The sequence below is a fragment of the Euprymna scolopes genome, chromosome 2 (genome assembly GCF_053919585.1).
Source record: "Euprymna scolopes isolate OS-2025 chromosome 2, ASM5391958v1, whole genome shotgun sequence".
Classification (NCBI taxonomy): domain Eukaryota; kingdom Metazoa; phylum Mollusca; class Cephalopoda; order Sepiida; family Sepiolidae; genus Euprymna; species Euprymna scolopes.
Window position 1 is genome coordinate 128,107,284 of NC_136483.1, and position 22,701 is coordinate 128,129,984.

Consider the following 22,701-nt stretch of genomic DNA (forward strand, 5'->3'; position numbering starts at 1 on the left):
TAGATCTTTTGTAGATGAATGCAATTCCACAACTCATAAATAACAAAGTTGTATTTTCTTTTTAAATAAATAGAAAAAAGGGGTGTTGATAAGACTATCAATACACACAAAAAAATATAGATTTATTATTGGGTAAAGTTCCCCCGGGTGTTCCTTTCACTTCAGTAAATAATGGTCTTTTGTTATATATATGGCGTACTATTATCCTTATATATATGATGTTTATGTTTATATATATATATATAAGTGATAGTGTCTCTGTGCGTCTGTGTGCATTTCCCTACGCTAAAACTCTGTCAATTTTAAGCCTACAGAATCGAAATTTGATATACAGGGTACTGAGATTTGGGAAAATCGATGTGATAGGTTTTCGACAGAAATTTGGCGATTAAGTGGTCAATATTCAACAATTTGACCTTTGAGAACTCTACCAAACTCCTCCTACAATTTAGGGTCTAAACACGTGATATTTTATATATAGATTCCTTGGACATGGATCTAACTTATTAACTTTACTTGATCCCTAAACAATAAATGTTAAGAGGTCATAATAGGGGTCAAAGTTTAAAAAAATTGACCGTTTTTTTTTTTTTCCTCAGCATACACTTCAAAACACCTGGGCAACGCCGGGCACCGATTGCTAGTATATATATATATATATATATATATATATATATATATATATATATACATACATACATATATATATATATATACATACATACATACATATATATATATATATACATATATATATATATATATATATATATATATACACGAGGGGCGTGCAATAAGTAATGCCCCTAACCTACTTCCCATAGTAGTAGAGCAACGAAACTTGGCACAGTTATAAATCTTTCTCTACCAGAGTTATGCATGTCTCCTATCGTTTGATGCAGCTCTGGAGACCATTTGTGTAGAACACCCCAGGTTGGTCCTCCAACCACGACGTGACTTCAGAAATCAAGGTTGCATCATCTAGGAAACGCTTTCCTTTCAAAAACGACTTCATGGCTGGGAAGAGGTGAAAGCTAGACGGTGCAAGGTCAGGTGAGTAGGGAGGATGGGAGAGGATTTCATAACCACACGCCCGTGCTTCTGATCTGGCGACATGCAAGTTGTGGACCGGAGTGTTGTCCTGCAAGAGGAGGGTACCTTTGCTGATCTTGCCCCGCCTCTTGATTTTGATAGCTTCCTTTAATTTTCTCAAAAGTGAAGCATAATAGGCTCCTGTAATTGTGGTACCCTTTGCCAGGAAATCTGTCATCACTACTCCGTCCTGGTCCCAGAGATTGTGAGCATGACCTTGCCTTCTTTGGAGGTGGTGAGTCCAAGTGCTTCCACTGCATTGACTGGGATTTGGTCTCTGGATCATAGTGATCTAGGTTTCATCCTGTGTAATCAGTCTTTTGAAAAACTTTGACTCCTCTTCTTGGCACATCTCCAAATTCATCCTCGAGCACTCGCCGCATTCTTGCTTCTGGAATGGTGTGAGCAACCTGGGAATCCATCTGGCAGACACCTTATGCATATGCAAATAGTCATGAATGATAGTTTCTACAGACCCTGTACTAATCTTGACATCTTGGGCTATTTGGCGAATAGTAATGCGCCGATCTTCCAAAATGGCAGCCTCAACTTAACGGACAGATGCCTCATCAATGGCAGAAGTGGGGCGACCAGGTCTGGGATCTGTTTCCACAGACTTCCAGCCATGTTTGAATTCACTATGCCAGCATTTTACAAGATCATATGATGGGGCATTATCACCATTAGTTTTTTCATTTCATCAAAAGTCTCCTGTGGGGTGTGTCCTTTCAAATACAAAAACGGGATCACTGCTCGACATTCAACAGGCTCCATTTCACACCTGACTCAGTTCAAACACCTGTAAAACAGAAACCACAATTAGTTCAGAGCTGTAATTTGCCACATAACCCGTAGAGATATAAATCATTGCACTTGCAAAATTTCAGCTAGATCAGACAACTGGAAGTGGGTCAGGAGCATTACTTATTGCACGCCCCCATATATATATATATATATATATATATATATATATATACATATAAGCCTTGAGGCAGTCATGCTCTTTAGAAATTTCTCCAAAGCATTCGACTCTGTACATAGAGGAAAAATGGCCATCATCTTAAAAGCATATGGCATCCCAAACAAAGTCATTAACGTAATCATAATGATATACAAACACACTTGAGCAATGGTCAGATTGTCAGATGGTGACACTGAATTCTTTGGCATTCGTGCCAGGGTTCTTCAAGGAGACATTCTAGCCCCTTTTCTTTTCATTGTCTGTCTTGACTGTGTATTTCACACCTCTGTTAATATACACAGCACACTGGGTTTTACCTTAAATGAATCCAGAGGTAGACACTATCTATCAGCATACATAACTTACGCAGAAGATATTAGTCTGTTCACAAATAACACTGCTGATGTGCAAATGCTGTTACATGAGCTAGAAATGTCTGCAAATGATTATTGGTCTTTATGTTAATGTGGATAAGACAAAGTTTATGACTTTCAATGCGGATAAGACAAAGTTTATGACTTCCAATGCGGAGGGGTGATCAAAGGTCTAGATGAAACATCACTGAAAGATATCACTGAGTTTATGTACCTGGCCAGTAACATAGGTTCCGTGAAGAGAGATATCAAAATTTTCATCTCAAAAGCATAGATTGCATTGGATAAGCTGCAGTTAGTATGGACTTTAAGGCTAACTGACAAACTGAAAAGGCAGTTCTTCAGAGCAGTGGTGGAGTCTGTCTTTGTGTTATTTATTTATAATTATTATATTATATATATATAAGAAAATGATGAATCATCAATATGTGTGTGTGTGTAATTAGGTAGTAAGTATGAAGCTTTAAAGCCTTACACCTTATAACTCATTGATGATTTATCGTTTTCTTTTTTTAAGTGTTAAGTATATTTGCCTGTGAATATCAATATTTATTATTGATGTTTTCTTGTTTTTTTTCTGTTTTATTTTAGTTGAGCGATTGTCATAAGGGCATCATATTTGACGGCTTGGGAAACTTATACTGTCCTAGTCTTGTAAACACAGTGCAAATCATTCTGAAGGCTTTTAACAACAGACGCTATATACTTTTCGTCTGCCTCAAGTTGGATTACGCAGTCCATCAGGAACGCGAGCGGAAGAAAGAAAGAGATGAAAGTAAGTATTAACACCTTTTTTTCTTAAATTATTTACAGTCCAACTTATAAGAATTATCAGTTTCATAAACAAAAGCGATAAAGTAAAAAACATAAAATATAACAGGATTTAATGTGTTTAAGAGTAATACATCAAATATACACAATCTGACATATTTTGTGGGTTGACTTAATACATGAATGGCAGGCCTACAGTGGGAAAGTTATAGAAAGAAATCATTTAAGAATTTGACTAGGTTTTTTTTTAAATATAATAGCTTCTTGAAAATCAGAGTTCATGCCAAGAAATCAGACCACTTTAAATTCTACAAATTTATTGTCTGCTCTTTGTTTTTTTGTTTTATTTTTTCAATTTTGTCATCATTTTGTTGGGGATGGCACATCCCATTAGATGCTAGACTGCGATCTCATACATTCCAGGTGAGAGTTTCTTAAAGATTCTAGCTGTTCCTTTAAGTGCAATTGTTTGTATCTCTCTTGTACTTGGTTCACCAGGTATACTCGTCAGATAGTTTTTGAAATTCTTTCTCATGAATCTGGTTGCTCCTACAATTACTGGAATGATGAAGAACTTCCTAAGATTCCAATTTATTTTCATGTCATGCATAAGACCTTCTTATTTCGTTATCTTTTCCCTTTCAGCTCTGTTTAAACCAGCATCATTGGGGGCACTAACTTCTACTAAGGTTGCTTCTTTCTCCTATGTCAGGTTTGATAGCTCCATTTTCTAGGTACATAGCTGTAGGAATTGCGTAGTCATCCTGGATGATGTATGACTTATTTCCAACTGTTTTTATTTGGTGTATGTTCCCAGGACTTGCTACTGCATTCAATATTCAACATTTTATAGATGGTCCAGTGGAGATATTTACATACTCCATTGTGTTGCATTGTATAATAGCAGTCCCACAGCAGATTTTTACCGCTAGATATCAGGTGACTCACACTCTACTTCTTCATGGCAAAACCTGCACTTGTTGTCATTGTTGAAACCACTCATCTTTGTGCCATGCCAAATCAATTGACTCAGAACTACATGCTGCAGAATCAGTTGGAAACTCAAACCAACCTTGCTATTAATAGTGTACAGATTGGCTGGCATGGCACCTCTCTATATCTGAAGGGATATTCATGTAAGAATCCAAAATACAAGCAAGGAGAGGACCAATCCTCCCACTTCTCTGGTGATGAATGAAATCATAAAACAGTTTCACAACCAAAGGGAGCCTTGACCTTGTACAGTCACAGAACTATTGCAGAGCTGAGAGGGAAAAGGTCTTCTGTACAACATGAAAAGAAACTGGAATCTTAGGAAGATGTAATGATTGGAATGACTATTTTAACAAAGCTATCCAATACCCCAGAGAATATTTTTCACATAGAATGGATCTCCTATGCAAGGATTGGGTGACCCCGGACTGAGCAAGCGAGAAAGACAATCTCCACAAGTGAAGATCAGTAACAACAAGCAACTGCCCTTGTGGCAAACAGACAATAGAACACATCCTAAGTGACTCCACTGATGGAACAACTGACAAATATTTGATGGACTGTAACCTTGATGCCCAACGATGAATCTAATATTGGCATAAGATATGATGATGGATGTCTACTCCAGATAATAGACCCTCTGGTTAATATGTTTTTATGTCCAGTGATAGAACAGCTGCCATTTTCAAGTAGGTTGATTGCGTGAAAAATGAAAAGAGATGTCTATATATATTTCAGTGAAATGGACAGAGTAGATTAGTTGGTTTCTGTTGGTTTAAGAGAGAGAGAGAGAGAGAGAGAGAGAGAGAGAGAGAGAGAGAGAGTAGCTTTTGGGACCTTAAACAGAAGAACTATTTGTGTTTGGTTGAAAGAAATGTTGTCCTAACTGCAAGTCTGTCGTTTGATAAAGAAACTAAGTATCATTTTAACTTCTCCAAATAAAATGTTATTTGATTTAAACTAGTTTTGATCATAGAAAGGGAAAACTCTTTAATGCAGCACTGATCAAGATCATATGATTGACAGTAAGACTAAAGTAAGCACGATGGACAGATGAATTCAGATGGGGACAACAAGCAGATGATCACGACCTGTGCAAGGAATGTACATAAATGCAAGTTCATTGTGTTACATGGTTACGTTGTTAAAAATCAAATCAAATAGTTATATATGAAATGAAAAAAATAAAGGTCGACTGTAGACATATTCGTTTTAATAAATAAAAAAAAAATTATTAATTTTTAGCTTGGGAGATAGAAAGATAGATAGAGAAGAGGAGAGAAAGAGAGGAAGGACAAAGAAAGATTAAAGCAATGGAAGGATCGGGGGCGGGGGGCTCAAACCAACCCTTTCCCGTCTCCAAATATTTGGGAGGAATGATGAGTCATGTACTTCGATGACCAGGTCAGGAAGTACAGCCATATGAGTCCGTTTTGTTTTTTTTACTGTTAAAAAAGAGGAAGAAAAAGAAAAAGAAATTACTACACAGACTAGTTTGTCACGACTCGTAAAGGGGATAAAGACTAAAGTTAATTTCGAAAATGAAAAAAATATTTGTACATGTGAAAAAAAAGTTATGAAAAATGTTTACACAGTGAACTAACAAATTCAGCTAAATTTTGAAAGTTCGTTGTAAAAATCCTTTGAAAGATAAATATTAGTTTTCTGAGTCTATGTCAAAGGTAATTAGTAAAGTCGTAAGATATCCAATCAAATAAAAAAAAACACCTTGTTTGTACAGACAAATAGCTTAATAAATCCCCAAAAGCGAGATATTCTGCCTTTGAAGAATCTAAACAAAATGGAAGTATCGAAACATGGATTATACATAAGCCTAAAATCTCAGAAAGTCAAAAGGCTGTCTGAAAATGACGTCAGGTAGTTTAAGGGAGGTAGGAGGTCTGGGTTTTCTCCCCCACTTCCCCCAGCCGTGCATCCGTGGATTCTTATCGTGAACGTTTGTATAATTTTTACTGACTTTTTAATTATTTTTCTATGTTCCTGCTTTTAAATTAAAGAAAATAATAATTTATTTTTTAAGATTATGTAAAGATTATGTTATGCTGAAAGTTTCACATTCATGCAAGGAAAATATTAGAATCTTACCTATATAAATTATGTGGCACCTGTAATCTAAAAAAAATAAGTAGAAATATTTTCTGCAATTGTAATTTTTAGGGGTGAAAAATATTAAATAAACAATGCCGAATTCAATAATAATATTGGTAGTTCAAGAAATTAATTTTCCTTCGAGTTATATTAAATTCATTAATACAGGCTTTAAGGGCTTTTTTTTGTAATGTTCCTGTAAAATTTAATAATTTTTTTAATTGTTGCAATTTATGATGCTTTATTTTCATAAAAAAGCAAAAATAAATTCCTGCATTTTTTTACTACTAAAAGACATAACTTTAGTATAGGTACTTGTTGTTTAATTAAAATAATACATTTCTACTAAGATTTAAATTAAATAAAAATAATGGGTTTATTATATTTTGTGATCATTATTTGATAAATACTGAAAATTTCATTAAAATTTGTTCACTTCCTGATTTTTGGTGAATTTTTAAGTAAAGGGAGGGATCAAAATATTAATACATTTTGAGCATCGGCATTCATTTTGCACGTACCTAGAAAATGGACTTATCACACATTTGTAGAGATCTTGTTTCAAACTATACAGTACTGTTATGAACAAATAAACGACAAGATATTAATAGAACTGGTTTGGATAAAGTATAATTTATAAAATGAATTCTTGCCAGCGTTCCTATAACATTCTAAATTCCAACCTTTTTGATTCAGTTCCAAGAACTGGACTGTTCTCCCCTCTCGACTTTAGTCTTTTTATATTATCTTTTTGAGTGGCGAAGCATCATTTACATTCAAATCAATGCATATCACATTAGATAAAGACAGTGATTGACAAAGGTGTCACATAAAGCGAGGAAAGAGCAAGTGAACTTTATATCATGTCTTTTATGTGAGTGATTATGAAGTTAAATCAACAAACGGTGACCCTGTTGCGGTTTCAAAATCACTGCCTCCATTTTTTTTTATTTCTTCACCCCCCCCACCTGTTTCTCCTCGCTTTCCCTTCCCTTAAACAAAGGACAGAATAGGCTAACGCAAGCAAAACGTATAAACAATATCCAGGTTCAGTGAATACGTTCACCTTCCCTTTCTTTCCATCCTCGACTCCTCTACGCACATCGGAATTCAAATATATCAAGCTTAACGTCAACAATTCAGATAATTGACTTTTTACTTTCAAACAAAATAATTTTAATGGAATCAACAAACTCCCAAGACATTTTTGATTGCACAAATTTCGTTCTAGAATTAATTAGAGTCGTTTGTTTGTCTTGTGGGGAGTGACACCACTAATATCACTCTTCCCAAATGAATACAGCCGACTTTGGCCCAGTCAAGCCAACTTGCATATGGCAATACCTATAGTCGTGGAATCTCCTTGCTAGTAAATCGCACCCTATCAGCGTCGGTGAATGTTGTTCACGCGGACGAGGACGGGCGGGCGATTGTCATCGATGTTGCCGTTAATAGCAGTGTGTTTCGGATAGTTGCAGTTTATGCGCCCAACTCCGCTGTGGAGAGGGCTTCCTTCTTTCGACGGGTGGAGGGCTTTGTAGATGATCCAGAGAGAGTAGTCTTAATGGGTGATTGGAACGCCATCCTTGATCCCAGGATAGATAAGGTCGGGGGGACTAGCGGGTCGGTGTGGTGTGACAGCAGTCTGTCTGACCTGATAGCTTCGTGCGACCTAGTCGACAGATTTCGCCTTGATCACCCGGGGCGTGAGATGTGGACGTGGCATCCTAATACGCCTTCCTATCCAAGTACTTACTTGGATCGGATGTTAGTTAGAAGAGGCGATGTAGATTTCCTATCTTGCCCCACGTTCCACTTTTTAGGACACTCGGACCATAAACTAGTTATGGCCCATCTGAACTTGAGCCCTAGGCCTAGACTGGCTGGATACTGGAAGTTCAACAGCACCTTGTTGGAGCTGGAGGACTACTGGTTGAAGGTTACAGAGATAATCCAACGGGCATTAGTGGGGGCGGTTACCGGGAGTAAGTGGTGGGTTAGTCTCAAGGCTAAGATTAGACGTTTCTCAGTCAAGTACAGCCAACGCCTCGCACTAGATAAGGCTAAGGCCAAGAAGCGTACAGAGAATAGGCTGACCCAGGCATTGGAGGGTGGGGACCCCCTGGAGATAGCACTAGCTAAACAAGACCTCAGCCGCTTGGCTAGCGAGCGGTACGAGGGCCAGATAGTTAGGGCTAGGCTAATGAAAGTCTCGAACGAGGCTGTTAATGTTGATGCTGTTGAGCGTAAGGCTGCTCTAAGGCACGGCTCGGACGAGTACATTCGAAAGGTAAACGACCTGGAAGGGCACGCCCTCGTGTCGACGCGGGAGATTTGCGAGGGGTTTCGGAAGCATCTATCGGAGCGCTTCACCCAACAACCCAGACTCAGGGTCGAAGAGTTTGGCAGCTATTTGGCCGACTCGCCCCGCCTCATGGCGGCTCGAGCGGCTAGCTGTGATGGGCTTGTCGCAGAACATGAGATCATTACTGCGTTGAAGCAGGTCGGCTGCAACTAGTCCCCGGGGCTTGATGGTCTACCCTACGAATTCTACTTGAGGCTGTCGCCCATGTTGGTCCCTATTCTGAAGGATATGTTCAACCATTGGTTTGTTCAAGGCTCCATCCCTGGGCAGGTGACCAAGGGAGTGATCACAATGCTGAGGAAAGGTCAACGGCATGGTGGGGAGGAAGATTTTGACGATTTCAGGCCCTTGACTCTGCTAAACACAGAGTTAAAGATTTTGGCCAAGGTTCTTGCGAATCGGTTGCAGGTTGTCATCACTGACTTGATCAGACCAAACCAGAGCTATGCTGTGAAGGGGAGATCGATTCAGGACAATCTTCATCTGATACGCACGATCATAGAGGGGACAGAAGACGACACCGAGGCCGCGCTGATCAGTTTGAATCAGTCTAAGGCTTTCGATAGGGTGGACCATAGGTTCCTGGGATCTGTGCTGGAGGCCGCCGGATTTAATCCGGACTTCCACAAGTGGATCTCTGTATTGTATGACAGGCCGACTGTAGCGGTGCAGATCAACGGTAAGCTGTCGAAGTCTTTTGCCGTCTCCCGGTCGGTGCGACAGGGTTGTCCGCTGTCGCCTCTCTTGTACGTCCTGGCGTTGGAACCCCTCCTTCGCAAGTTAAGGGACGAGGCGACTACACCAGTCCTGCGCGGGATAGCTCTCCCTGGAGACACACGAGCCAGGGTTTCCGCGTTCGCCGATGACGTCACCGTGTTCGTGTCTTGCCCCACGGACATTCAAGTGGTCACCGAGGCGCTCGCTCAGTATGAAGAAGTTACGGGGGCCGTCTTCAATCGCAGTAAGTCGGTGGGTCTGCAGTTGGGTGCCTGGACCGGAGTAAATTCGCTTCCGGGCATCTTCAGTTGGACTGACGGCCTGGTCCGGATCCTTGGTGTGTGGTTCGGACTGGGTCTCCAGCTGAAGAAAAACTGGTCAGAAGTAGAAGCCAAGGTCGAATCCTCTGTTAAGACTTGGGTTCGAAGGAAATTGTCCTTGAAGGGTCGGGTGGAGGCGTGTGCTACATATGTCTTTCCGCTCATCCTTTACCGTTTGTCTGTACTTCCCCTCCCTGCAAAACGACGAATCAGCTTACAGGAGCACCTCGACACTCTTGTGGAACGAGGGTAAGCATTATGTTTGCAGAGAGGTCTGTGTTCGAAATCCGAGCAAGGGAGGCTTGGGACTGCCCGATCTTCTGTGTCACAAGCACGCAGAGAGGTTGGCCTTCCTGAGCCGTTCATTGTATGTAGACGTTCCATGGGTCACTGCGGTTGAAAGCTCGTTTTCCAATCTCACACCTGACCCTTCGGTCGAAGCACGGCGGAGACCGAGGGTGGAACAAACATTCTACGCCGAATGCTGGTCCGCACTTAGAGCGTTGCCGGGGACCAGTGTCCTCGAACAGTATAGGAACAGGCTTTATCGGGAGCTAGTGGGGCGTAGCAAAAAAGAACCGCTAGTGAAACGGACGGGGATGTCGTTGGAGGAGGTCCGCTCCCAGTGGAGTTGGGCGCCGGGACGGGACTTTCTTACAAATTCGGAATTTTCCCTTACCTGGCGACTTGTCCGGAACGCACTGCTCCTCCTTGAGGAACTCAACCTTTACAATGAAGAAACCCGGGTCTACTGCCTGCGCTGCGACGAAGACATGAGAGAAACTGTCGGTCATGCCTTTTTCCGCTGTAGCAGGTTCAAGACCCTCCTAGGGTACGTCAACGAGGTGACGGCTCGCATCGATGCCAAGCGCTGGCTTGAACTCGACGAATCATATTTTGTGGAGAACATTGATCCGCCGCTGCCTAGGGAGAAAAGAATGGTTTTTCTAGCGATACTAGCAGTAGCGAGGATGGTCATATGGATCACACGCCTCAAGCGAGTCCGCGAAGGGATATCTGTTCCGGATTGGGATCTGATAGTCTACTTTAAGCATCTGCTTAAAGTAAAGATCAGATGCGATTGGAAGAGGTTGCATCGAGTGGCCTTTGACAAGAGGTGGGTGCATGACGCTAGCTTGTGCATCCGACGAGGCGCCAAGTTTGAATTCGTGTTACCACCATAGGCATGGCACATGCGGTACTGGGTCCTACGGAGCCCATCCCGCTAGGTTAGACAAATAAAACGTAAAGAGACTCTTGACTGGTGGTACAAATGAGATCCTGTCCCTCTATTTTTTGTTTATTTTTTGGCACTAGAGAACCTTCCGAGGCTACCCTACCACTACCCCTCCCTATCTTTTTGTTTTATCATCCCCTACTCGAAGGTCGCCACCAAATATATTTCCCCCTTTTTGTTTTTAACAATCTATTTATTTTACTCCCAACACCCGATAGGAAGTCTTCCCAATCCCCATTAGGGATCTCCCCGCTTGTTTTCGGTGCCCCGGAAAACAGTAGGCGATCTAACTACTTAGATTAGCTTAGGGAGGGACCTTACTAACAATGCACTAGGCAAATTTATTTTTTGTACATTTTTCCTATATTTCCCACTTCCCAACACGAACTATTTTTCTTCCAAATTCAAGAACTTTTTATTTTTTCCAATGAATTGAACTTTTTCACACACACACACAAACACACACATTTTAATATATATATAAAAAAAAAAAAAAAAAATGCACACACACACACACACACACACACACACACACACAGAAATTGTATATATATATATATATATCCTTTTGGTAAAAACGCTGGGGTTTTCATTAGTTAGGTTTAGATTCCACAGAGTGAATGAGGTATTGTGGTAAATGTTGCCAGTCAAGAGTAAAGTCGCCACAGACGCCATTCTTACTTTAGTTACAAAGACCCTGCAACACTCCCCTCCCCAGATCTTATAGGGCCTTGTGCCTAAATTTGTTTTGTCTCTTGGAGAATTTACTTTTTTAAATGTTTTAATTTTATATTGGAATTTTTTTTAATTGTAATTTTTTCTTTAAACAAAATAAATTAAATATAAAGACCATATGTGGGAGCAACCGCACATATAAGACCATTGCTCTTGTAGCAATCAGTTATTGTTCAATGTAGGGGAAACCCTTCATACTAATTGTCACTACCCAGCTCCCCTACACCCCGGAGAGCTGGTCCCCATTTCCTCAATCTCTCCACATTAAAAACGGCCTTGTGCCTAATTTGTTCAGTGGGAAGCAAATAAATCCAGCCAGCTCAGCCGGAGAGTAGGAGGAGCATCGCTTTTCCGTATTCTGACCAGCCTATACCCACTTGAACACTTGTTCATTCAAGTTTAAGGGTTTCTTCATTGTTTTTTTAAGGACCAACCCCATTCTTTGGTGGTGAGGTCCTTAAAGCTTTCCTTTATTGACTATTTTTTGCCCATCTTGGGTCATTAACTGTTCACTTTTTTCCCTTTTTTGCAGATATGCAGATAGTCCAGTGCTTGGTGGAGACTTAAGCAGCCGGCATGTCTAGGGGTGACTGACGTGCCTTTTTAGGCGAAGGCCCCTCTAGTTCCAAATTGGCGGGTCTCTGCTAAGTGCTGGGCCGGCAAAATGGCTTTTCCGCCCAAACGAGGGGACGCCCTCAATGCTAGGCCCAGAGGCGGTAAACGTCCGGGGTCCTGTCCCTCGGCGGCACTCCATCGTCCATGTCTGTGCCTATGTCCGTGTCGAGGGGTACCACACCCGGTGGTACCCCAGTGTCCGTGTCCATGTCTGTGTCGGGGGGTACCACACCCAGTGGTACCCCACTATCCATGTCCGTGTCGGGAGGTACCACACCAGGTGCTACCCCAGTGTTGTCCGTCAAAGGCCCATGTCTCAATACCAACGAGGAGACGTCTTTCCGATGGCCCTGACAAGCGTCCCAACCAAGGTCGTGGTCATAGACAGAGTGGAGCAGGAGAAGGCCTGGAAGAAATGAAGTGAACAATCCCCAGGTGCCATCGCAAACGAATGGGCATTTGCCAAGGCATATAGCTCGAGGCCAGGAAATATCCAAATCCCGCACCAATAGGCTGAAGAAATATCCATGAAGCAGCTAGTGCTAGTAGATGGGTGCTCTCTAGGGGGGGTTACTAATCAAAACAGTCGACGAATGGCTGGCCTTGGTAATGGACTCCCCCATTCCGGAGGCACACAGAACACCAACAACGAATAGCCCGGAGAAAACCAAAACACCCAAACAAAGCAACACACCACAACAGGAGAAGTCCCCGCAGCACTACAAGGAGCTACTCCAGAACAAGTACGCAGACTATGTACAAGGCAGAGTCATCAAAGTCCTTCCAGGGACTACAGACCAAATAAAGGAGAGGTCTGTCTCACTGGTCACTCTCGACACCAAGAACAAAGAACTAACTGGTGTACACAAGGACAGAATGGTCAAGTTGCTCGGGGACCTTAATATACCAGCACAATATACGTCAGGAGGAGTTACGCCATTTGGGATTTCCTTTTGCCAACCAAAGAAGAGGCCGAGAAACTGGCAAGAGGAGACATCACATGGAAGACAGTAAGATGCAAGCCCAAGTACCAATCCAAACACAGAACAACAGTCACGGTTTTGGGGGTCCTCTGCTTCCTCTGTTAAAACTAAATGGGGGTTATAATGGTGCAGTATGGAGAGGTCGAAGCAGTCAATCCAGTAAAAGAACCCAGGAACCTAATGACTGGAAAGTATAAAATCCAGATCCGGGTCGATAGAAAAGGCTTTCAAGACATACCAGTACAGTTGACTTGTGAAGGCTGGACAATGTCAGTAATTGTGGAGGGTAGGAGACCACATTGCTGGCATTGTCAGAAACCTGGCCAAATTTTGCCCAGAGAAGCAACCTGCAATGAAGCCAGTAGAAAGAGCGGCTCCAAAAGAAACTCCCGGCAGTAAGGAGAATGAGGAGAAGTCCGGAAATACTTGGAGCAAGATGGTGTCCAAAAAGGCACAGACAACAGAGGCGCCCCGCCGAGCACATCCAGAGTGGTAGCAGGTTCTGGCAAGAGAAAATTGGTGGCGAGTTCATCAGGGGAAGAGGGCGAGACGCCAAAAACAAAACAACAAGGAAAGAAGAAGCCACAAAGAACCAGAAAGATTAGACTGCTGAGCTTCCTACCCTGCCAACCCCTCTCCCAACACAAGAGGAAGTTCTACCCACCCATCCCTTATTCAACATCCCTACAGAGGGACCCAGAGAGGTCCTCGTCACCAAAGACAAGGCTCCCATTTCAGTCCAGAGGGAGGGGAAAACGAGAAAATTCCCATTTTGGCCAGGAGAAAAAATATGCGAAGCAGACAGCAACTAGGTTATCGGGGACCTTAATGGCCGACAGAGAAGATAAAAAGAGCCTGGAGCAACTGACAGAAGTAGAGGGAAAAGAGGTCACAAGCCCCAGAAATTTTCCCGATGCTCCAAGGCTAATTACGTTTGCGAGAGCAAATAGAAGAGAGAGGGCAAAAGCTCTGTGGTGAATGATCGATGCTGGAAAGAAGGCGTTCCCGGACATCAAAATGGCTGACGGGGAGCACCCATTTTTAGGTAATGTAGCAGCGAAGTGCAAAGGGAGGGGCTCGTTTTCTGTCCACCCCTTCTTTTTTAGAGCACTTAAACTAACATTCCTCCTAGATGCTGGGGCCCTATCACAAGACGGACGGTTTACATCCGACCTGGTTATGGGTAGTCTTGGCCAGATCTTTGACGTCCTTATCCCTGAGGACTTTAGACCCGTTGTTGAAGAATATTACTAGTTAGGGAACTATGAACCTGAACCTAGCTAGTTTGAATGTGAAGCAAGGCAGCTCGCATGCTGAGGGATCTCGTGGCCCTTGAGGTAGATATAGCTGCTATCCAGGAAACTCACTTTGTTTCTGACAGGGATTGCGATGTGCTGACGGGCAGCTGTGTTGAAACAGTTTGGCCATAACAAATCTCCAGGGCTCGATGGTCTGGCCTACGAACTGTATTTGAGGCTGTCGCCCATGTTTTTTCTTCTTCTGACGGGTGTGTTTAACCACTGGTTTGCTCAGGGATGCATCTCTGGGCAGGTTACCAAAGGAGTGGTCACACTACTGAAGAAAAGAGAGCGGCATGGTGGGGAAGACTTAGATGATTATAGGCCCATCACTCTGCAAGTTGATCTCTGTTCTGTATCACAATCCTATGGAATCGGTACAAGTAAACGATAGGTTGTCAGAGTCCTTTGGGGTCTCTCGGTTGGTGTGCCAAGGTTGTCTGCTGTTACCTCTGTTGTATGTCCTGGCATTAGAGCCTTTCCTTTGCAAGTTAAGGGACAAGGCGGCTAGACCAGTCCTGTGCAGCATAGCTCTACCTGGCTGCAAATTTGCCAGAGTGTCCACGTACGCTGATGATGTCACCGTGTTCGTTGCACGATGTAGCAATATTAAAGTGGTGATGGAGGCGATCGCCAAGTATGAAGAAGTCACAGGGGTCGTAGTCAATTGCAGCAAGTCCATTGGCCTGCAGTTGGGCATCTAGTCGGGAAGAGATACCCTTTCAGGTGAGTTCGGCTGGAGCGAGGGCCCGGTACAGATTCTCGGAGTGTGGTTTGGACCAGGACTCCGGATATCAGTACTTCCTCTGCCTGCGGACCATCGTAAGACTTTAGAGCGACTCCTTTTCAAACTTCTTTGGAAAGGGGGAAAGCCGTATGTCTGTAGACAGGTCTGTACACAGAAGCTTAGCGAGAGAGGCTTGGGGATGCCTGACCTATTAAGTCACAAGCACGCTGAAAGGTTGGCGTTCCTGAGTCGGACACTGCTTGAGGAATTGCACTGGGTACCAGCTGTGGAGCAAGCTTTTCCACAGCTCATACCCGCTCCTGCCACTGAAGGTTGCAGAAGACTGGTGGGGGAATCGCTTTTCCTCTCTGAATGCCGAGCCACCCTTAGGGCATTGCCAGGGTCCAGTGATCTTGCACGGCCTAGGAGGAGGCTATATCGGGATTTAATGGTGGGGACCGCAAAAGATCTGCTGGTTGAATGGCTACACATGTCGAAGGAGGAGGTTCTCTCTCAGTGGAATTGGGCACCAGCCAGAAGTTATATAAATAATAGTGAATTTTCATTAACATGGAGACTTGTCTGGAATGCGCTGCCACTTTTCAGAGTGCTTGCCAGAGACTGCAGCAGGGATGAATATGTTCCCTTCTGTCCCTGCTGTAATGAGGACGAGGACGAAACAAGGGATCACGCCTTTTTTCTTTGCAGCGGAATTCAAAGGCTCTGGGAGTACGTCAGAGAGGTAACAGCTCGCATCGACCCCAAGCAGTTGGTGCCACTTGATTTGGTGTATGTAGTGGGGAGAAATGGTTGGTGTTTTTCGTGATCCTAGTAGTAACTAGGTTAGTGACATGGATTACATGTCTTGACATTGTTTATGGGGTTGAATCTGTTTCGGATCGGGATCTGGTTGCTTACTTTCAGCATCAGCTTAAAGTAAAGATCAGATGCGATTTGAAAAGATTACATTGCGTAGACTTTGATAGGAGATGGGTACTAGGTTTAGGTTCGTTTTCCCACCCTAGTGGTATTGGTCAGGCGGTGCTAAGGTTCTATGGAGCCCAGCCCTGGGCAAAGATATATTAGTTAGGATAGTTGAGTTTTTAACCACTTTGAATAGAAAAGTCTTTATTAGGTGCTAGACTAGAGCAAGTCGATTCTCTCCCAGATTTTATTTGTCCTCGGTACTAGAGAGCTTCCAAAGATGCCCAGTCCACCCTTTGTTTTGCCCCTATACTTACATTTATCTTGGAAGACGCCGTCCATTCCCTATGTTACCCATCCCCATCTAATTTGTTTTTAAAAATACTGCACCTAGATCCCCCACTCCCCACTCCCCACTATGGAACGACCTGCTTGCTTTCGACCTTTGGGATCAGAAAACAGTGGGCGCTCCATATTTAGAATTAGGTTGGGAAGATCCCTTACTAACCCGCCCCCATAGGCATTTTGTTTAGTTGTTTTCTTTTTATTTCTTTTTGAGTGTATTTTAGCTTGCCCTCTTCCCCATCATCTCATCCCGATTATAAATATATATATATATATATATATATATATATATATATATATATATATATATATATATATATATATATATATATATACCTTTTGTTTGTACAGAGTAATTTTGTTTTGTTTCATGTAAATAATTTTATTTCTTTCAGACATGAATCCAACGGGGATATTTTAAGTAGATAAACTCCATGGTTAGAATGAGGTATTATGGTGATAGTGTCTTAGTGTAGGGATCCAAATAAAGTCTTTGAAAGATCTAGCTTTTAGTTAGTATGACCCTCGACCCCAACTTCCCCCTACTGCCTCCATGCCTAAGTGTCTTGGACCCCAAATGGGGCTCTGGCAGTAGATAATGCCAGGGCCGGGGCCAAGCACTAAATAAATGGGGAGTAGAAAGAGGCTCCCAAAGTGACGACTGATGCTACCAGTCACGTCGACCAAATCCACCAGCCGAAGGATTCCTAGCAGCAGCCGTCTCAGCAGCAGTTCAAACAGCCCTTATCAGGGCTAAACAACCAGCTCTTATCAGGGCTAATAAGTTTTTCTTCTAATGCAATTCACTACTGCTTGTCTCCTGAGACCCACTAGCAGCGAACTTCACTTCCAGTCTCCAGTGCTTCCTGCTCACTCCTGCAGCCTTCCAGCCCTTGGTGCCTCCAGCTCCTCCTGCAGCTTTCTGGCAACCTTGCTCCTCTGGCCTGCAACCTCGCCTGTACCTCGCTCCTCCGGCCTGCAACCCTCGCATGTACCTTGCTCCTTTGGTCTGCAACCTCGCCTGCACCTCGTTCCCTACCGACCGTCCATTCCTTAACACTGATCCTACGTGCTCAGTGTCACCCATTCCTTAACACTGATTCTACGTTCTCAGTGTCATCCATTCCTTAACATTGACCCTACATTCTCAGTGTCACCCATTCCTTAACACTGATTCTACGTTCTCAGTGTCGTCTATTCCTTAACACTGACCCTTGCATTCTCAGTGTCGTCCATTCCTTAACACTGACCCTTGCATTCTCAGTGTCCACCGATCGTTCCAGACGATTGTTCCAGACCCAATGAGCAACCTTAAACCACACTATGTCTAGGGTACCTGTTCCAGACATCCAGACATCCAGATCATATGATTTTTCGCTTTTTTTGCAAATAAAACGTGAACCCTCGTCTTTAACCAAATAACCTATGTCTATCATTCTTCTTTGCCTTTTTGCTGTTTACTTTTTGCCTGTGTCAACCTTGTTGGTCGATTGTCTCCAGACGACCGGCCCTGCAATAGCCCCATCGTCATCACGCGATTTATGACTCCATGCATTAGAAAAGCGCAGGCCTAAATCTGTAAACAAACATTTTAGTAAACAATCTAAGAATAAAGTATATGCTATCAGATGAAAGGGACGGGTACAACATTATACAGTGTCAGATGTTACGCAAAAGCTACGGTTTTCCTAATGTAAATTTCAGCAATCATTTTTTTTTTTGCAAATTTTCTTACCAAAAATAATTGAAGATTAAACTCAAGTTGTATAACGGGATCAATTCTTGTTTTTAATGAAAGCCTTTGTTTCAAAAAGGAATTGCTATTCATATTGCAGAGAAGTGTTGTGGACCAGGATATAAAATACCCTAACTCGCTACAAGAAAAAATAATGAAACGAATTGAATGAAGAAAACAAAGAACTCCAATGCTGGAATAAAATAAACATGTCATTTATTTTCTGTTGAGAAATGAAAGTCTTGGGTGTACACGTGTTCATTCAGCCATTGACGACTACGCGCGTAGAAGGAAAGGGGGTATGCAATAGAGAAACGCGAAGTGGCAAGCCGTCAGTAGAAAGAAAGGGTTAAGCTCAATAGAATGTTGCGCACATGTCTGTGTCGATGGGCCAAAGCGAAGGGGAGATAGAGTGAGAAAAGTCAATCCAGTTCATGGAGAGAGAAAGCGTATAAAGTGTGCTTGCGCTTGCCCCACATTACAGTAGCAGGGAAAGTGACATTAGAGTGTGTGGTCGGTTCGTCGACTCAACAGGTCGAACGCTGGTCCAGACGAAAAAAGGAAGTTGACAGGTTTTGTTGACTTTTATACTGGGGTCAGTGTTCTGACTGCGCATGTCTGGCTTTCACTTTAAAGGAAGTGGCGTTACAGCTCGGGTGTGTGTATGTATGTGCATGAATGTGAGTGTGTGTATGAGGATGTGTATATGCGTGCATGTGTGTGCGTACGTGCGTACGTACGTGTGGGTGTGTATATGTGTGGGAAAACATGTTCGAACAAGACTCCCCCTCCTGGGGAGAAAAAATATATATATATATACAAGAGAAACGTATTTCGTTTTTGTTTTTTATGTATATTTTTTTTTTTTAAGTTATATATTGTTTGAAATGTTTTGGCCAATGAACTTTTCGACCAGTTTTTGTTGTTGTTTGTGGTGTGTTGTTTTGTTTTAATTTCTTTGTCCGTTTCTGAGTGTGTATGTTCTTGTATCGGAGTAGGAGAAATGTGTAATTGTTCGTCTATGAATGCAGGTTTAAGTCTGTCTATTGCTATAGTGTCTCTTTTTTTCTCTTTTTAATATGGCAAAATACTTTTTATTCCTGTCGAGAACTAAATAAGGTCCGGAATAATTTGGACATAGTGGTTTTTTTACTGCGTTGTTCCTGATAAAAACGTATTTACATGTGTAAATATCGCTTGGAATGAAAACGCTTGTGTCTGGTTTTTTGGTTGGAGTAAATTTTAATTGTGAAATTTTGTGTTTTAAGTCCGTCACCAAAGATGTCGTTGGGGAAATGTCTGTATTGTTTTCGCAGAATTGTCCTGGTAAAATCAGTGTTGATCCGAAAACTAATTCTGCAGGTGTGCTTTGCAAATCTTCCTTCACAGTGTTACGAATTGCTAAGAGAATGAGTGGCAAATTGTCTGACCAGTCCAATTTGTTTTCGTTCATAGCCAAAGATGCTTTTAATTGTCTATGCAATCGTTCCACCATACCGTTTGCGCAAGGATGATAGGCAGTAGTCTTAATGTGCTTTGTTCCCAACAAATGGTTGAATTCAGTGAAAAGAGTTGATTGGAACTGTGAGCCCCTGTCTGTTGTGATTATGGAGGGCACTCCAAAAATTGCTATCCAATCTTGTAAAATCGCTCTGGCTATTGTTGCGGCTGATATGTCTTTCACTGGTGTTGCTGTCGGCCATCTGCTGAATCTATCGACTATAGTAAGGATGTGGGTATGTCCTTTTGAATTGGGCAAGGCTCCAACCAAGTCGATATGAACATGAGTAAACCTAGCATCTGGTACACTGAAAGTTCCTGAAGGTGATTTTGTGTGCCTGTGAACTTTGTTTTTTTGGCAAGGAATGCAAGTTTTAGTCCAACTACAGATGTCCATATTCATATTTGGCCAAACAAAACGTTCCCCTATTAATTTCACGGTGGCACGTTTTCCTGGGTGGGACAAATTGTGGAAGTGCTGGAAAACTTGTCGTCTGAGGCTGAGTGAAATATAAGGGCGAGGGTGTTTTTGTGAAACATCGCAATAGAAAGTTGTTGTTTCGAATGGTATCGGCATTTCTTTCAGCTTCAGTGAAGTTTAGTCCATTATAGCTGGGAGCGTGGTATTTGTTAATTGCTCTTGTGCTATTAATTCCATACTTAGTGGAGTGGAATTTACAGAAGCAATTGTTGCGCGAGATAAAGCGTCAGCTACAATGTTTTCTTATCCTTTTACGTACAGTATATCGCTAGAATATTGGGCTATAAAGTCCAGGTGTTATTGGGATTTCCCAAACGTTTGAGGTAACAAAGTAATGTGACGACGTCAAGAAGAAAGGAAAAACAAACACAGAGTTAAATGTTATAAAAAAACTGTATTTACAAAAAGGAAAATAAAGGTGTTGCAAACAATTGGGTTTGCGGGAAACTTATCTCACAGATGTGATGTGTCCGTTTATCAATTAAATCTTTCCTGTGTCCTTAGTTGGTATGAAAGAGAAAAGGTGCGGCCTTGTTGGTCTGTGCTGCTATTACGGCTTGGACTCCATGTGCGTCCCGTATTTCTGGTGGCGGAGAGCTGGCGAAATGGATGTACTCGCAATCAGGTCCCAACCGCAAAAGAGGCCGAAAGTTCAAAGGGGCCGCGCAAATAGGGGTCGGGGAGGAAACTAGAATGGCAGCCCGTGATTGGTTGTTTTTCATCCAATCACAGGGCACCACACTAGTGACTCCGTAACAATTCCAATAGTGTCGAATTTCTTGTGGACCATATTTGTCCACATGTGTGTGTAGAGCAAATGTTAGAGGTTTATGATCCGTATAAATGGAAAATTTTCTGTCTTCGAGGAGATGTTTAAAGTGCTTAATTGCAAGGTAAATTGCAAGTAACTCTCTCAAGAAAGTGCTATATTTAGTTTGCGCTTTGTTTAATTTGGCAGAGAAGAATGAAATAGGGGTCATTTTGTTGTCAGAAATTTGGTAAATGACAGCTCCTACTGCTATTTTCGATGCGTCCATCATAAGTGTAAGTTCTGTTGTATCGCTATCTTGGATATAAGTGAGTTTGGTGAAGTTTGCTAAAGCAGTTTTCGATTGTTCGAAGGCCTGCAGTGCAGGTCCTTCCAAAACTAACTGTTGGTTTTTGGTTCGTTTTTTTAACAAGTCCGTTAAAGGTGCGAGTAACGTGGAACAGTTAGGCAAAAAACGTCGATAATAGTTAATTATGCCTACAAAACGGCGTACTTGTCTGACAGATGTCGGTAGAGGGAAATTTGAAATGGCACTTACTTTTTCAGGCAAAGGGGAGATTCCATCCTTGTCGATTAAATGTCCGAGAAATTGAACTTCCTGGTGGCCAAAAACACATTTATCGATGTTTAGTTTCAGACCGAAATGTGACAGTCTTTCGAAAGTTTGTTCCAGGTGTAGCCGGTGTTCTTCAAGGTTTCTGCTGATGATTAAAACGTCGTCCACATATGTGAATATGAACAGCAGACCTCTAAAAACTTTGTCAATCAAATGTTGTAAAGTTTGACAGGCGTTTCTCAGCTAGAAAGGCATCCTTAGGAACTTGTAAAGGCCAAATGGTGTGGTTAGTGTGGTTTTATGAATGTCTTCTTCTGTGACTGGAATTTTAAAATATGCCTTTACGAGGTCCAGTTCAGAGAAAATTGTAGTGCCTTGGAGTCCATTAGCGAAGTCATGGATATGGGGAATAGGATATCTATCCGGGACTGTTTTCACGTTTAAGCGTCTAAAATCTCCGCACGGGAGCCATGTGGTGTTGTCAGCTTTTTGCACCATGTGGAGTGGTGATGACCAAGCACTTTTCGAGGGCCGTATTATTCCCATGTGGAGTAGGTTTTGAAACTCGGATTTTGCCAATTTGTATTTATCCGGTTTCAAGCGTCTGGGGGTTGAATAGACGGGCGGTCCTGTGGTCTTAATATAGTGCTTAGCGCTATGCTTGATGGGGTCCGTGTTTTTAAACGTCTGGGAAAGTTGAGGAAATTTTTGGAGTAACCGGCGGACGTGGAAATCTTTGGGAAGCGCATTGCTGATTCCGGTGGTTAAAAATTTCGAGTTAGTTCCTCTCACCGAAATCTTCGTTTCGTTGTCTGTAAATGTGTGATGAGTCATGTCGACAGACAGGTTGAAATGGGCTAAAAAGACCGCCCCCAAAATTGGAGTGGTCACGCTGGCTATGGTGAAATTCCAGAAAAAATTCCTTCGCATTCCCCGATTTAAGTGTAAAGTTTTCTTGCCAAAAGTGGGTATTTTTGTACCGTTGGCGGCTTGTAGGCTGAAAAATTGGGTCCATGTTGGATGGCCATGCGGTGTCGGTATGACTCTGATTTCTGCTCCAGTGTCTATTAAAAAGTTATATCCATGGATTTTGT

The 22,701-nt window shown here is 42.4% G+C and overlaps 1 protein-coding gene across 4 annotated transcripts in view; it reads left to right on the forward strand.

Annotated features, from left to right (window-relative positions):
* The window catches only part of LOC145295994 (hydrocephalus-inducing protein-like), an 865,028-nt gene that overhangs the window by 449,548 nt on the left and 392,779 nt on the right, over positions 1–22,701 (forward strand). For all 4 annotated transcript variants that reach the window (XM_080141978.1, XM_080141990.1, XM_080142009.1 and 1 more), the window contains one exon: positions 3,019–3,202. In XM_080141978.1, the coding sequence (XP_079998104.1) occupies positions 3,019–3,202 (184 nt within the window). The remainder of the gene's footprint in view (positions 1–3,018; positions 3,203–22,701) is intronic.